This window comes from Eretmochelys imbricata, chromosome 4 (assembly GCF_965152235.1).
Source record: "Eretmochelys imbricata isolate rEreImb1 chromosome 4, rEreImb1.hap1, whole genome shotgun sequence".
Classification (NCBI taxonomy): Eukaryota; Metazoa; Chordata; order Testudines; family Cheloniidae; genus Eretmochelys; species Eretmochelys imbricata.
Window position 1 is genome coordinate 41993045 of NC_135575.1, and position 16582 is coordinate 42009626.

Consider the following 16582-nt stretch of genomic DNA (forward strand, 5'->3'; position numbering starts at 1 on the left):
GGCACCTAATGCGTCTATTAATTACCAAAAAGTTTTGCTACATTACAGCCAAATGTAAAAATGAATAATATGTCACTGTGTCAGACTGCACTGAAATAGTTTCTACTGAAATTAATAGTACACGCCTGAGGCATACAGCACTGAAAGGGGGAACTGGAGGTTACAGTAAAGTTTATAATACTTTTAAGGGAACCTATAATGGGGGAGAGGGAAGAGAGGAATAAATAGAAAAATGAAGATATAGTCTGACATGTAGGGTTAAAGCAAGATTCACCAATCAGAAAAGTCCCATTTTAAAATATATAGACTGATCCAGTGATGTACTGAGCACCCTCAACTTGCATTGATTTCAGTCGGAGTTAAAGGCACTGAGCACTTCACAGGGAGAGGCATATGTCATGGGATTGGGCCCTTAAAGTTTAACCATTTAATGACACAGAGGGATGATGATACTTTTAAACAAGGAATTTCCTTTAAAACAAGTATTTTAAGTATTTATCGCTCTCTCCCTGCCCTTTATATGCGACTTGCCTTCTTGGATAGTAAATTCTTTGGGGCAGGGACCTGAGAAAATACAATATGTACTTCCATTTAAACAAGAAAATCTCTTTTGTAATTGTACTTACAACAGCTTATGTTCTTGAATTATTATTTTTGTGTGTGTATGTGTATATATGTGCAGATCATCCAATGGACTAAATGAAAGCTTGAGTCCAGAAACAGAAAACAGAAAACGTGATAACGTAAAAAATGAGGAGTATAGGGAGAGTACCACACTGCAAATCAGAACAGCCACGGAAATGCCCCAGAGGGAATTCTACATCACAGAGATACACAATGAAGCTCCCCCTGGAGCAGAGGAAAGTGGCTTTGACTTTTCTGGGACAAAACAAGAAAAGGAGACAATACAATGCCACAAAATTGCTCCTAAAGTGATAGAAACCTCAAGAGTAGTCTTGACAGATGAGGCTGCTTTCAAAGAGAAGACAAAAGAAAGAAGGCCAGGCCCTGTGGTTGAGCTGCAGTTGTCCCTCTCACATGACAGGGACAAGGGCACCAGTGTTCCTGCTGTTAGTTTCCTGGGAGCTGAAAAATGTACCCCTTCAGAGACTGGACCCACTGTGCAAGAAGATGGGACTAGCCCGATAACTGCAGTCCCCCTGGGTGAAAAAGAGGCCACTGTCCAGTGGTCAAGCAAAACATTCCAGATTCCTAGTGGCAAAGAGGTCAAGGTGATCCAAGGAGCAGAAGCAAGCGATCCATCTCTCCCCATAGTGGAAGTGATCCTAGATTGCTCTGACAGACAGAAGGAAGTGTCCAGGTCTCTAGCTGAAAAGGGGTGTGTTGATTCTCAAGAGGAAGGAGGGCAATCAGAAGCACCTCCTTCTGTAGTCTCCTTTGGAATCTCATCAGAAGGCACAGAGCAGGGAGAAGACGACCAGCACTCAGAAAGAGATCACAGCAGACCTCACAAGCACAGGGCAAGACACGCAAGTATGTTGCATCTAAATCATTTGCATTGACTTGAGGGTAAATTTTGTAACTTGAAACAGCTTTTCAGAACAGTGCCTGCATTTGTAAATATTTTAAAGAGATTCTTCTCAAGTGTTCTAACTCCTCTCTCTCTCTCTTTGTTTTTAAATTGATATTTCTATTCAAGATTCATGTGTCTTTTTAAAACAACAAAATTGCAAAAGTGACAGGCCAGATATTTAGCCATGCTTTCACAGTACTGTACAACATTGCTGTAGTAGACTACTTTACTTTATTTTAAAGACTACTTATTTTAAAATGTGACACCTCACTTTGGAAATTCAAGTACTTTTAGTTGCACAAAGAGAGGTAAATTGTGCTAGGCTTCTAAAGTACATTACAAGGATGATTTGTAGAATGTTAACCAAATAAGCAAGATCATCTCTTGAACGTAGTTGGGTGTTCTGGATTTCTCCATTTATAGCAAAAAACTGTCTCTCTTCAACTGCATCTTTAAAAATCAAAGCTATGCCACTGCTGTTAAAAGTAGATATGAATAAAGAAGGCTAGTAGGAAAGCTTGATGATGCCTGCAGAAGTCAGTTTGACAGACACCAGCATGTGTATTACTGGCTAGTTATATGATCCTTTGAGTTTTGTAAGTCTTCTCTGGACTGTAAAGTGAACTTACTATTTCTTCTGCCTTCCATACCCAGAGGTCAGCCTCAAAATGTATCTAAGGAGTTTAACTGAAAACAAACTGAAAACGTGATTGAATCCAATGCTGCTTTAAAATATATATATATATATATATATATATATATATATGCACACACACATATTTATTTTTTAGGTAATTTCTACTGCTTGTTTGTTCTTTTCCGACAATGTCAAGCATCCTGTTCAGGGATTTAATCGCAGTATGGCAAAGGTGCTTGAATGTGAGCAATGATATACTGTAGCAACGAGTTATTTTATATGCAGTGTTGGAATAAGTCTCCTAACCCATTGCTAATTCCTCTGTAAGCATATTTTTAGAATGATAACCATTTCCATCCTTATTGGCATGTGGGTTAAGCCGTTACTTACGCTTTAAGTATCTGTATGTAATCCACATATTTATGGCATATTAAATGGAGTATAAAAGAAGAGTGCACATGCATTATATTTTGGCAGTGAAGCTAGCAGCAATTGTAGAACAGGGTCTGTCAGTTCTGTAATGCACTGGCTGTCTAATAAGATAGGGGTAAGTGTGAGGCAAATCCTATTTAGTACAGGATGAACTATCATGTGGAACAAAATGTACTTACATTAAATTTGTTCTGCTTAGGACAAATATTTTGCCTTTTTTCCCTTTCCCATATAATATCTGAATTATTTTGAATCAATTGGCAGGACTGTAAATTTTAAATCAACTGTATCTGAAGAATAAACACTAGTTATACATACAGAGATATTGATTGAATGATAAAAACATTTTAAAGAGCTTATCTAAGACTTTAGGTACCATTGACATACATAGATACATAAGAGATTTGCTTGAAGCAGCAAGTATGGTGCATATAAAACATGTTTGTTTTGTGAAGCAAAAAGCTGTTATGTGGTGTTTAAGACTCTAAACTAGAACAGATAAAGCACTGTGATGTTTTGATCTCTTTAACAGAGGTATTTCCCTGCAAATAGCAATCTGATTAAATTTAATCAAGCAGGCATTTTTTCTTCATTTAAACTTTCTTTTGAATCTATTGGTTAAACCCGACATAAACAAGTTGTAAAAATATTTGTTAAGAGAATATTTTAAATTATTCCTTGCTACAAAATCATAGGTGCAAATCCTTTCCCACAAGTGTAGTTTGAGCTGATGAGAGTAGCCTCATTTGAAGCCAATGGAACTTCTTGCATGAGTAAGGATTACTTGTGAGTTAGATTTGCAGAATCGGTCCATACTGTTTAGATACTATAGTAACTACCTTAATCTTCAAAAAATGGTTCTGGTTGTACAGCCCCTCCTCTGACAAATTCCCCTGGTAACTTCACTAAAAATTTTGCCTGACTAAGAATTGAGCAGAGGATTTCAGCATTTGGCCCTGTGGAAGTTTTGCTGGATTGGACCCATGTTCTATCCTCTTTTATCATTTTTTGTGAAAACCATGGGTCTGGTCATGCTCTCACCTAATATAATGGCAAACTACATTTTTCTTCAACAAGAGAAGGATCAGCTTCCAGCGTTCCATATTTTTTTTTCCTGACATGACTGAAAGGATCAATTATAAAATGCTTTACATACATTTCTTTAATGAGGTTATTACGTGTACGTTAAAAACACTTTAGATGTAAACATTTTTTTATTGCTCTATTGCCCTACCATGAATAATACACAAGCAATCCATTTTGTTCCCTTTGAAGTTAATTGGAATTTGAGCATTAATTTTAAAAGGAGCAGGATGCACACTAGTTTAAAAAAAAAGGAGAGAATGTAGTGAGGCCAACTGCAGTCCATATAAATTATTAAGACCATTAATTTATGCATTAACAGATACATGGAACTATAATATACTATTGAATACTCTTTAGGAGTTAGTTATGCCTTCCTGAACTAGTTCCAGAACAGCATTTATTGTAGGAAGTTGCTATCCTTGCTACATATTTTAAAGAAATACTCTAGAAATGTTATATCCTACACAATTAACCCTGTTAATGTATTTAAAATACATTTTTATGATAAACAATCTATTATTTTTTCAGTCCATTTTCTATTATTTATTATTATGAATTACTTTTTGGGAAAGCACTTCTTCCTTTTAAAGGGCTTAAACCTGTTTGCATTGAACACAAAGGCCAAACTACCAGTGACTTCAATGGCAGCAGGACTGAATTCATATCCCTAGTTTATACGTATTTTTATGTGAGTTTGTAATATTATACATAGAAATGTATTATATATATAATGTATAGTGCATATAGGAGAGATTTTATATGTATAATCATAGAATATAATATGTATGTAATGATAGAAATAGATATGTGACACAAAAAAGTTCTTGTAAGTTGAACTAGCAAAGTCCTATAGAAAACTGTGTTGTCTTTAAACTTTGAGGCATGTCTCACAAAGAAGAATTATTGCTATGGAATTTGTGCCATAGTAGTTACTGTGGGAAAAGATTAATTTTAATACCTTCCTTATAGATTTATATATATATATTATATTAAAAACACACATAGAAATACATGTAAACTATGGATATGAAGTCAGTCCTGCTGCCAGGTAGGATTCCAGTATTAATGAAAAGAAAGAAGAGAGGAGAGGAGCACATTTAGGAAGTGGCATTCCATATAGATGTTGCATTGCTTGTAGTCAGACACCTTCACATATTTCTATGGAGTGTATTTCTTTAATTATATCTTTTGATCCTTCCCACAGGGCTCCGGCGGAGCGAGAGTCTGTCAGAGAAACAGGTGAAAGAAGCCAAATCTAAATGTAAAAGCATTGCCCTGCTGCTAACGGCAGCTCCCAATCCCAATTCCAAGGGGGTGTTGATGTTCAAGAAGCGTCGCCAAAGAGCCAGAAAATACACTTTAGTCAGCTACGGCACTGGGGAACTAGAACGTGAAGACGACGAGGGTGAAGAAAGGGAAGGTGAAGAAGGTGACAAAGAAAACACTTTTGAGGTAACTTTATTTGGAACAAGTGAGTCAGAAATAGATGAAGATTTCTTCTCTGACATTGACCACGAAGGCCAGATTGTGACATTTGATTGGGACACTGGTCTGCTTGAGATTGAAAAGAAACTAAAAGGTGCAGACGAGATGCAGATGCTGCCAGAGAGCAAGGGCAAGGGGGCCCTCATGTTTGCCAAGAGACGACAGAGAATGGATGAGATCACAGCTGAGCAAGAAGAGGTGAAGTTGCACGGAATGCATGCAGAGGAACAAAGAGAAGCCACTCCAAAAGAGAGCTTCAAACAAGTGAGCGCCTCATCCTATCAGGCAAAAGAGGAAGAAACGTCAAGAATGCAGAGCTGTGTGAGCAAAAGCTACATAGAGGTGAGCCACAGTCATGGCAAAATGGTACAACAAAATGGCATTGGGGGAGCATCAGAGACAAACATCTCCTTTCAGTCTTCTGGTGCCCATAAATCAATACCTTTAAACAGAACAGCTAAACCTTTTCCTGGTATACAGAATCGAGCAGCACCACCATTTTCACCAACAAGAAATGTGACTAACCCTCTATCAGACTTACCAGCACCACCTTCCTATTCCTCAATTAGCCCACCGCCTCAAGGCTTATATAGAGCAATATCGAGTCCAGTGGCCAGCAGAGCTCAGTCAGCTATTTGGTCACCAACAGAGCAGATAGCATCCAGAGATGAAAGGATTGCAGTGCCAGCCAAAAGAACTGGAATACTACAAGAAGCAAAGAAAAGAAGCACTGCAAAGCCTATGTTTACTTTCAAAGAACCTCCAAAAGTGAGTCCTAACCCTGCCCTATTGTCCCTTGTACAGAATACAGAAGGCAAACGAGGTACTGGAACTGGCTTTGAATCGGGACCTGAAGAAGACTACCTTAGTTTGGGAGCAGAGGCTTGTAATTTCATGCAGATCCAAGCATCAAAACAAAAGACCCCTCCTCCTGTTGCTCCAAAGCCCTCAGTCAAAGTCTCGCCTACTGCTGTCACTCCCATTTCACCAGTCTGGTCACCTCCAGCTGTGGCTTCTGCCCAGCCTCCTGCCTTCCCAACTCCAAACTCACCACAAGCTTCAGTTCCTGCACCAATCAAAGTAACACAGCCTGCTCCTCATCCTCCCCAACCTCCAAGTACTCTTAACATAGCTGGTCCTTTTAAAGGGCCTCAAGCAGCAGTATCAAATCAAAATTATACACCCAAAACACCTACCACTCCAATAGGAAATGTTGCATTCGCTGGAGGAATGGGGCCAGCCTTTGAGATGCCACCAGCTTTTAGTGGAAAAGGAGCACAGTTATTTGCCAAAAGGCAATCCCGAATGGAGAAGTATGTGGTAGACTCAGAAACTGTGCAGGCACACATGGCACGGGCCTCATCTCCAACTCCATCTTTACCAGCTTCTTGGAAGTATTCATCTAATGTTCGAGCACCTCCACCTGTTGCTTACAATCCCATCCAGTCCCCCTCTTACCCTCTTGCTGCTACTAAACCCCAATCTAAATCACCTGCTGTTACCAAAAGTACCAAAAGAAAACCTAAGAAAGTTCTCAGTGCTTTGGATGTTATGAAGCATCAGCCATATCAACTTAATGCATCTTTATTTACTTTTCAACCTCCTTCTGCTACTAAGGAAGGCCTACCTACTAAGCAGTCTACAAAGTTCGACTCAGTGTCTGCCTCAAAATATGCTCTGCCTTCAAGACCACTCAGTGCTGGTTCTTCTGCTAATGTCCAAGCATCTTCAGTGTACTCCGTACCAGCCTACAGTTCACAACCGTGGTTCCAGTCGAATTCATCCACTCCAATAAATGAGTCCTACGAGCCTAGTGGTTACCCCTCATTTTCTAAGCAAGAATCAATCACATCCTCTTTGTTTACTGCTCCAAGGCCAAAGTTTTCAGCGAAGAAAGTTGGTGTCACAGCCCAGGTGTGGAAGCCATCAATCATTGAAGAGTAAATCTTGTAGTTGCAACTCAGTGTCCACTTTGCTTGCAATGAATTGTTTGCAGTGGTGATCTGGCACACCAAGAGTGCATATAGCAGTCCTTAGCTTACTTAATAACTTCAGATGTATCCCCTCAAATCTGAGTCCAAACTATTTAAAATTTTAAAATGAATCAAAATGGTTATAAAATTAGATGATAACACTTATGAATATTATCACACATTTTATACATATAACATCCTGAAATGGACACATACTATTGTATTAAGTAAGCCGGATGCTAGGTTTTATGCTTTAAGATGAAAACAAATATGACAGTGAGCAGTATCCCCTGTATTTCAAACAATTAGAAATAGCCTTCATACTGGTTTTCTGAACTGTGCTCTGGTGGCCCAAGGGTTTGAGTAAAATTAAACAACATGTATTGATTTTAGATTTATTTTTAAAAGTGCCTTATAATAATATCTATTACTAATGTAGCATACAAAATACAGTTTTAGGCCCTGATCTCCAGTTGGATCTTTACGGACAGACCCTTGTGCCCACACGGAGCCCCGATGGCTTCAGTGGAAGATGGTGCATTGGCACAAGGATTCTCCCACAGGTTTCTGATTGCAGGATCAGGGCCTTAGTGTGTAAGTTATGTGGATCAGCTCTGATCCAAAATCATGAATTGCTTCTCTGATTTCACAGAGAATGTACCATAAGGAATGTTGGAATGTTTTGAAAAAGACTGACTTAGAGGAAATAGGAAAGTGGCTGGAAAAGGTGTTAAGGTTTTTCCATTTTTAGGAAATTTTAAACTGAAGTTTGCACCCCCAGTGCAGGCATATTTTTAATAACCATTTGCCTTGACTCCAACAAATGACTCATTATAGAAGCTAGTAAATTAGGATTGTTGAACAGTTAAAATGGGTGAGCTGGGTTATGCAGTTGTGATGTGATGCAATACTTTCTCATGAAAGCACAGTGACTAAGAATTGAAGGGATACATAATAAGAGTACTGATTTTTGCAACCAGACTAGAACATGCCATATAAATCAGCGTATAATGATATGTCATTATTATTACCTCACCTTACTACTGGTATCTCACAGACATTTTCCTGTTTGCATTTTGGGCTTTATGGTGCTTTTTCAGCTGTTATTCTTTTTACTCTGTTCTTGCACTTTCACCCTTTACTTCATGTATTGTGGACCAGGAGGATCAAGGCACTGCTGCCACGCAAACCCCTACTCGGAGAAGGCCAGATTCTGCCATTAAATTTCATGCTGAGTTATACCCTACTCCAGGTCAGATAGGCCAGTTGAAATCAAAGGGACAGATTCTGACACCCTTACTCATGCTGAGTAGCACTTTACTCCTTAAGTGGTTCCACTGAAATCGGTGGGATCACTTCTGAAGCAAAGTGCTATTCACCATGAGTAAGGGTGTCAGAATCTTACCCAAGGGAATACTCATACTACTCAGTGTGGGTAAAGGTGGCAGAGTCTAGTTTAGATATATTTGTTCGAGCCACCATCCAACTGGCTGTGGGCCAGATTATGGAGCAGTGACAGAGTGTTAAGTATTTACTAACTCAAGTAATCCGATTGGTTTCAGTGTGGAACTATTATATGCATGAGCGAGTGCTCATCAGTGAGTGAAACCTCCCCAATTTATCCCCATAATATTAAATTAACTGCTATTAAGTTTGAGAACAATAAACTTTATTGTACATGTGAAAGTCAAGTGTTCCCTGACAATGCCGTTCACCAGGGGTTGGATTCAAAGACCACTGAAGTCACTGGAAAAATTTCCACTGGCTTCAGTGGGTTTTGAATTATGACCGTGATGGGGAACAATCAGGGACCACAGCCTGCGTGAATCAACTCACACTAGGAATCAAGGATAACTGCTGGAAACTGCAGGAAAACCAATCAGTTCTGCATGAAAAAGTAAAGAGAGAACTATATTGCAAACATAACTTGCCCAAGAGCATATGGTATCAATATTTTAATCCTCTTGTGATCTCCTTATTTCCATCCATTTTCCACTGTCAATCTGCTGTATTTTTCCTCTACCATTAAACTTGTCCATTCTTCTTTACCTGTTTGCTTTTTTTTCATTTATATGGATACATTGATTATGTATTTTCCTGCTGTTTCTATTTTCCATGCATTTCATTTACTATCTAGACTGATCATCTTTTCTTTCTTTCTCATATAATGTCATAATAGTATTAAATACCTTAATTAGCTAAAGTTACAAATCAAAAAAGATAATATCTACACAGGAGAACTTAATCTACTGTTGCCAGAGATAAGGGTAGTGGGGTATCACACTTTTTTCAGGAACAGATAGCTAGCTATCTAGACAGATAAAAATTGCCGAATAAATCTAGTCACTTTAAGACTAGGACATTAGAGTATTCCCCAATAAAAGCCATTCTCTGAACAGTATGACACCTGTATATTGTAATCATGCTAAAAAACGAACTTCCTCTTGGTGAGAAGACTTTGAACTACTTATATTTTTAATAGGGCTCTTGATTAATCGCAGTTAACTCATGCGATTAACTAAAAAAATTAACTGCGATTAAAACATTAATCACGATTAAATTGCACTGTTAAACAATAGAATACCAAATGAAATTTATTAAACATTTTTGGATGTTTTTCTATATTTTCAAATATATTGATTTCTATTACAACACAGAATACAAAGTGTACAGTGCTTACTTTATATTACTATTTTTGATTACAAATATTTGCACTGTAAAAATGATAAAAGAAATAATATTTTTCAATTCACCTCATACAAGTACTGTAGTGCAGTCTCTTCACCATGAAAGTGTAACCTACAGATGTAGCTTTTTTTGTTGTTACGTAACTGCACTAAAAAAAACCCAACAACAATGTAGAACTTTAGAACCTACAAGTCCATTCAGTCCTACTTCAGCCAATTGCTCAGACAAACATCTTTGGTTACAATTTGCAAGAGATAATGCTGCACATGTCTTGTTTACAATGTCACCTGAAAGTGAGAACAGGTGCTCGCATGGCACTGTTGTAGCCAGCATCGCAAGATATTTACGTGCCAGATGCGCTAAAAGATTCATATGCCCCTTCATGCGTCAGCCACCATTCCAGAGAACATGCTTCCATGCTGATGATGCTCGTTAAAAAAATAATGCGTTAATTAAATTTGTGACTGAACTCCTTGGGAGGAGAATTGTATGTCTCCTGTTTTGTTTTGCTCACATTCTGCATATATTTCTGCATATATGTTATAGCTGTCTCGGATGATGACCCAGCACATGTTCGTTTTAAGAACACTTTCACAGCAGATTTGACAAAACGCAAAGAAGGTACCAATATGAGATTTCTAAGGATAGCCACAGCACTCAACACAAGGTTTAAGAATCTGAAGAGCATTCCAAAATCTGAGAGGGACAAGGTGTGGAGCATGCTTTCAGAAGTCTTAAAAGAGCAACACTACAATGCAGAAACTACAGAACCCAAACCACCAAAAAAAGAAAATCAATCTTCTGCTGGTGGCATCTGACTCAGATGATGAAAATGAACATATGTTGGTCCACTCTGCCTGGGACTGTTATTGAGCAGAATCCATCATCAGCATGGATGCATGTCCCCTGGAATGGTGGTTGAAACAGGAAGGGACATGTGAATCTTTAGTGCATCTGGCACGTAAATATCTTGCGATGCTGGCTACAACAGTGCCATGCGAACACTCGTTCTCACTTTCAGGTGACATTGTAAACAAGACGTGTGCAGCATTATCTCTTGCAAATTGTAACCAAACATAATTCTACATTTGTAAGTTCACCTTTCATGATAAAGAGATTGCTCTATAGTACTTGTATGAGGTGAACTGAAAAATACTATTTCTTATGTGTTTTTTTACAGTGCAAATACTTGTAATCAAAAACAAATAAAAAGTGAGCTCTGTACACATATTTTGTGTTGTAATTTAAATCAATATATTTGAAAATGTAGAAAACATCAAAAATATTTAAATAAATGGTATTCTGTTATTGTTTAACGGTGCGATTAATCACGATTCATTTTTTTAATTCCTTGACAGCTCTAATTTTTAACTCAAGCGGGTATGGAGAGTGCTTGGGGACTCTAGTAATAAGATACAGTGCCTTTCACCTCTTGATCCCCAGTTCAACTGTGGCCTGGGTTACTAATTACTGGAAGTCATGACCAGCTGCTGAGTGGCCTATGTGAAAGGAATGGACGATCTCAGTCCAGCTTCCAGCACGTAGAGGGGTCTGCGTCACCAAACCACCCCACCCATCCACTCAGAACTGGAACTGGCACTCTTGTTGGAAGTATCTGCAGAGAGGACAAAGACTGAATGGACGTGAAGACTGGCCTACACTCTCATCCCCAGAGGTGCTCACCTCCCAAGGAGGAATGAGCCTCACTGGCAGCGCAACGTGAAAATGTTGTGGGTATAAAGAGCGGTCTTCAGTTTCCTGGGCCATCAAGCCAGCACCTTCCACTAGCACTAAATTCGCCTGAAAAATTTGAACAGAAAAATGCATTGCATGCAGTCACACAGACAAGCTGAAAATGCATTTAGGCAATCAGTTAAAACCCTGCACGTATATACAGAGATGAGTAAAATGCAAGCTTCTGTAGCTGCAATCTTAGAATATAACTTTTAGCTAAGCATATTGGTACTTCATCCAAAAGAGAGAGATGAGTTCAAGCTGCAAATTTGGATTTGTGTCTGGATTTTGAATTTCCAGTGGTGTTCAATTCCAGACTTTTGGTTTGACACATTGCAGTGATATAGGAGGAGCTATACCTTAAGAATTGGGTTTTCAAAAGCATCCAAGTAAGTCAGAAATACAATCCCTAATGATTTTCAGTGGGACTAATGCACCTAATGAACTTACGCTTTTTTGAAAACCCCATCTAGGTCTGAATCGAGTTTCAGATTCTGAAACACTACCTTCCCCTTACCACATACTTACACACACACACACACACACACACACACACACACACACACACACGGCACATGCATTTTGTGAGTGTTTGGATCTCTGGTTTGCTTCAAGCCCATCTCTAATAGTATGGTAAGTCGACAGCTCTTAATAGCATTTCAGCGTAAGACTGAGCTATTTAAATGACCTATTTTACCTGTAACGTCATCTCCTGAGAAACAGACGTTAGAGGACAGCTGAGTATTGTCATTCAGGTTTAAATTAGAGGCCAAGGATGATATCACACAGAGCTGAAGAAAACCAATAGTTTATATGTAAAGGAGCCATTTGATTTACTGAATTATTTTTAATATATTCTGATGAGGACACACTGGCTTGGGCACAATGAATGAGTACATTTGACTATGAAAGTCAAAGTCAGACCATAGCAGACATACTTCCAATATGTTCATGATCTGGTTCAAAAATTCTTTAAGATCTTCATATTGTTTTCAGTGTATTTAATTATTACCACATAAAATTATGCTGCATACTTCAGGGTGCTAGAGGAGCTTAAATTCTGTAGAGGTTTCCATTAAATCAGCTACTTCAATCCAGGACTCATAAATTTACCAAGAAAATTATCTCAGTCTTGTGAGTCCCTTTATTTTTGAGGTTGGCAGAGAACCTTTTAACTTCTGGTGGTCTTCTCTAGCTGGTGTGGGGGCATGTGAGAAAAAAGGGGTCTCTCTTAGTGGTGCCAAGGTTCAAAAGGACACAGGGATCCAGGCTCCTCCCATTACTGTCTATTCAAACTCCTGGCTGTTTGACAGTGGCTAAGGAGGAAATTGTATCCCTTCAGAAATGTTGTATACTTGGAGTATACTTTAAAACTTTTTCCGATACTTTTTTAATAACAAATGAAGTGCTCATGGAATGTGATAGACAAACCCAATGCTGCAGGCTGTTTATCCTTCCAGCCACAGCACAGGCAGCAGCAGTATAAACTACTCCACCCTTCCCTGTCATTATGCTTCAACCCTGAGCGGAAGGGAATAGGGCTGGTCAAGCTTTTCCCATGAAAACTGGTGGTGGTGGTGATGGGGGGAGGGAGGTTGACAGAAAATTCAATTTTTGACTAAATGAACGTTTTCATGGAAAATATCTGCTTTCCATGGAAATTTTTGACTTCCTGCTGAAAAAACTAAATTGAAAACTGTTTGGGTTTGGGACTTTCAGTGTTTTGTTTTAAAAAAAAAATCTAAATTTCCCATGGGGAAAAAAAAAATTCTGACCAGTTCTAGAGGGACCAGTTCTAGGTCTGAGGTTCCATGGCTATTCAAACTTCGGCTTTCTTCTGAGACAACTAAAGGACACCATTTGAATAGCTGGGTTTTGTGCTGTGGGCATTTCTCCATGAGAAGCAATTTTTGAAAGTTTTAGAACATGGAAGCAATTGGATTAAATGGGTTTCCATCCCACCCCCCCAAAAAATGCTGCTGTTTTCCCAAACAGCACTGACTTCAAATGTTCTGCCTCCAGAATAAATTTGTGCAGCATGCATTAGAAGTCTGCTTGGGCCTAATTTTAAAGCTGACTGGGACCTGAATATGACCCAGGGACAGCTGACTTAAACCTGACCTGAGCGTGTTGAGTCCTTTTCATACCCAACCCAGCCTGACCTGGACATGAGACTTCCCCCCAAACCTGTATTAGTGCTGCCACCTTGGGCTGGGGGCTTGGCTGGTGGGGGATTCCTGCTTCTTATGACCCATGCTCACAATCCGTCTTTGACTGCCTGCTGACCCTAGCATCAATGCAGCATGTGCAGTGCAGCGAGGTGGTGGCGGCTGGCAGGTGTGGGGCATGCAGCCACTGCCATGCCAACCACATGGGCAAGCGGAGGTGATCAGAGCCTTCCCACTCCAAGCCCAAGATGGTCAGGCTGTTTTCAGACCCGACCTGACCTGACCCCGATACTTGTAGTTGGTTTGGGTCAGGTTGGGGTCAGGTTGCAAGGCTGTAGCTTGGGTTAAAAAAGAGAAAGATATCCTGAAAGCCACTGTCAATATGCTGGTACTGTAGGAGCCTAGAGTCTTGCTGTATTCCTAGACAGTGAAAATTAACTGAGTAAGAAATAAATGGAAAAATGCTTTTTCTGGTGCAACATTAAAAAGAGTAAAAACATAACTATGTTAGAAGTAAGACTCGTTCCTCCTTTTTCTGCCCCTTAGACATAGGGAACCATTTTGTAAGAGTAATAATATGCCCTAGGATGTCCCATGGCAGTAGGATATACATGTTCCTTTGGTCCTGAAGTTCTTTGGGCTTCACAATATACTAGTATGAAGGGTAGTTTTTGCAGTGGAATATATTTACATCTATCCTTTGTCTAATCAAGGCCATGCACATGTAATGGTTCTTGGGTGACCTACTATTTAACCTCCTGACATTCTCTTTACCTTGAAGTAGCCACAGGCTCAGTGCCTTTCCTACAGCTAGCAGGGAAAATGAGTAGACTTGTGTGAGGCCAATGCCACTCAGATCAGCTAGCAGTAGGCACTTGAATAACAAGGGACCTTCAACTCACTCTGTCCCTGTAGCCTAATTGTATTACCCTCCATGCAACTTCTGATCTTCTTTGGCCTGAGACATTAAGGAACCAGAGACACAAGGTTCATATTGAAATTGCCACATCACACAGTGCTGCTACCACCAACCGTCCAGGCAACAATACTTTCCTCCATCTTTTCTGGCCAATTTCCACATTTCCTTTCTGCCAAACTGGTATCATTGGGTTTTGTAATGAACGTTCAGAAGAATTAGGTTGTGTCTGAAGTAAGGCATTATCAATGTGCCAGGGTATCAGCAAGCAGACAACAAATAGGAAGTAAGGGGCAGTAGTGTGAGGCAGAAGGGAGTGTTAGTGACAAGTGGGAGAGCACTGGTTGTGTGACGGAAGAACTGCCACAACTAGGGTAAGCCAGAGCCGAGGAGGAGCGTGAGCTACAAGGAAAGGGTGGGCAGTGAAAACAGGAGAAGAGGAGAGCCACCACCCAAAAAGGCTTCACCAATCTTTGTCGTTAGGTTGCTTTCGAGAAAAAGGAGCCCTAGGAAGTTATTCAGGAGGTTTATAATTTCATTTTAAAGCCCTTCAGAAATTGATCGATCTCCAGCCTTTAGATTTGCTATGCCTGGCAATTTTTTTTATTCTTAGTTATATCCATCACCAGCCATGATTTTTCTCATGTACTGTACATATAGCCTTCAAATGTATGGGAATCTCAGTGTTCTTTCCTAGCATGAATCAGTGGAGAAGATGTGAGTTTTTTTTTTAAAAAAAGACAGACTCACGCAGTAGGGTGATACTCTGCCTGGAAATGCATATATATAAATGTGTTGTGAGGTACAGCCCCTGCACAAAATTCTTCTTAAAGGTACAAAGGTGAGCCATTACAAAAGGGAGTGTACAAGGGGGTTCAGGAGCACTGGGAAGCAAAGGATAAGGGGAACCTTATAATAGAGAGCCTGACCATGTAGAAGCACAGTGTACAGAGTATCCAGGACCTTGTTTCAACAAGCCATCAGCCTTACAGGGATGCTCAGTTGCTCCAGCCTCTCTTAGGAGAGTTCATTGCACATTCTGAGATGGGGAAAATACCAATGAAGCAATGGCACTGATTCCCATAAGAACTTTGGAAGATTTTCCCCTATACTGTTTCACGACTTTTATTGATATTACGTGACTTTGCATGGTATTTAATTTTTTTAAATTGATTCATTATGGAAAAACAGATTGCTCCAACATTGCCCTATAACTGGACATGATGCAACTGGCTTCGCTTACAGTCACACACCCGAGACTCTACTGATCACTTTTATAGTTAAACCTGGCAAGTGTAAGACTTCACTATTACAGCCTGGCAGCATGTTATCTTATAATGACTCTATTCAGCTCAAAATTGGAATTTTTATACAAAGAAGCAAACTGACAATAAGATCATCAAAAACAGTGGATTCAAAAGCTATGAATATATTCATTGCCAGCAGTTTTCTTGGAAAGATATATGACTGTTCTAACTTCATAGCCCACAACCACCACCTACTCCCTTGACAAAGTCAAAGGAAAGAGTTCGAGCTACTCAAGAGGTATGTTTGACAAGTGATATCCAGCTGAGCACTTAATGCAGGAAGCTTTTTGTTTTTTTCCCCAGCAAAATAATTAAAACTCACACAAGCCCCCCAAAGTTCAGTGAAATGTTATGTTGGAGGGAACTTTTCTAGCAGCAAACCTCCAGGCCCTTACCTACTTCACTGGAGCAATGCTAGTAATTACCAAACGGTGGTGCTATCGTGATTCTAGGCAGATTCCCTGAACAGCGAGGACAAGCCCCATACCAGTCAAGCCTTGTGTTTGTCTTCACTGTTCCTGGGGAAAAAAATCCCTTCTCTGCCCACACCAATGTTCATAATTCAGTTTGAAATTCAGTGTGGGCAGAACCTAAGGATAATCATACTGATCTTCACAGCCTT

At 39.6% G+C, this 16582-nt stretch overlaps 1 protein-coding gene across 1 annotated transcript in view; it reads left to right on the forward strand.

The window, feature by feature from the left end:
- Positions 1 to 16582, forward strand: part of SYNPO2 (synaptopodin 2) — a 117019-nt gene that overhangs the window by 85996 nt on the left and 14441 nt on the right. Inside the window, exons 3-4 of the mRNA XM_077814417.1 lie at positions 683 to 1494; positions 4894 to 7088. Coding sequence (XP_077670543.1) covers positions 683 to 1494; positions 4894 to 7088 — 3007 coding nt within the window. The remainder of the gene's footprint in view (positions 1 to 682; positions 1495 to 4893; positions 7089 to 16582) is intronic.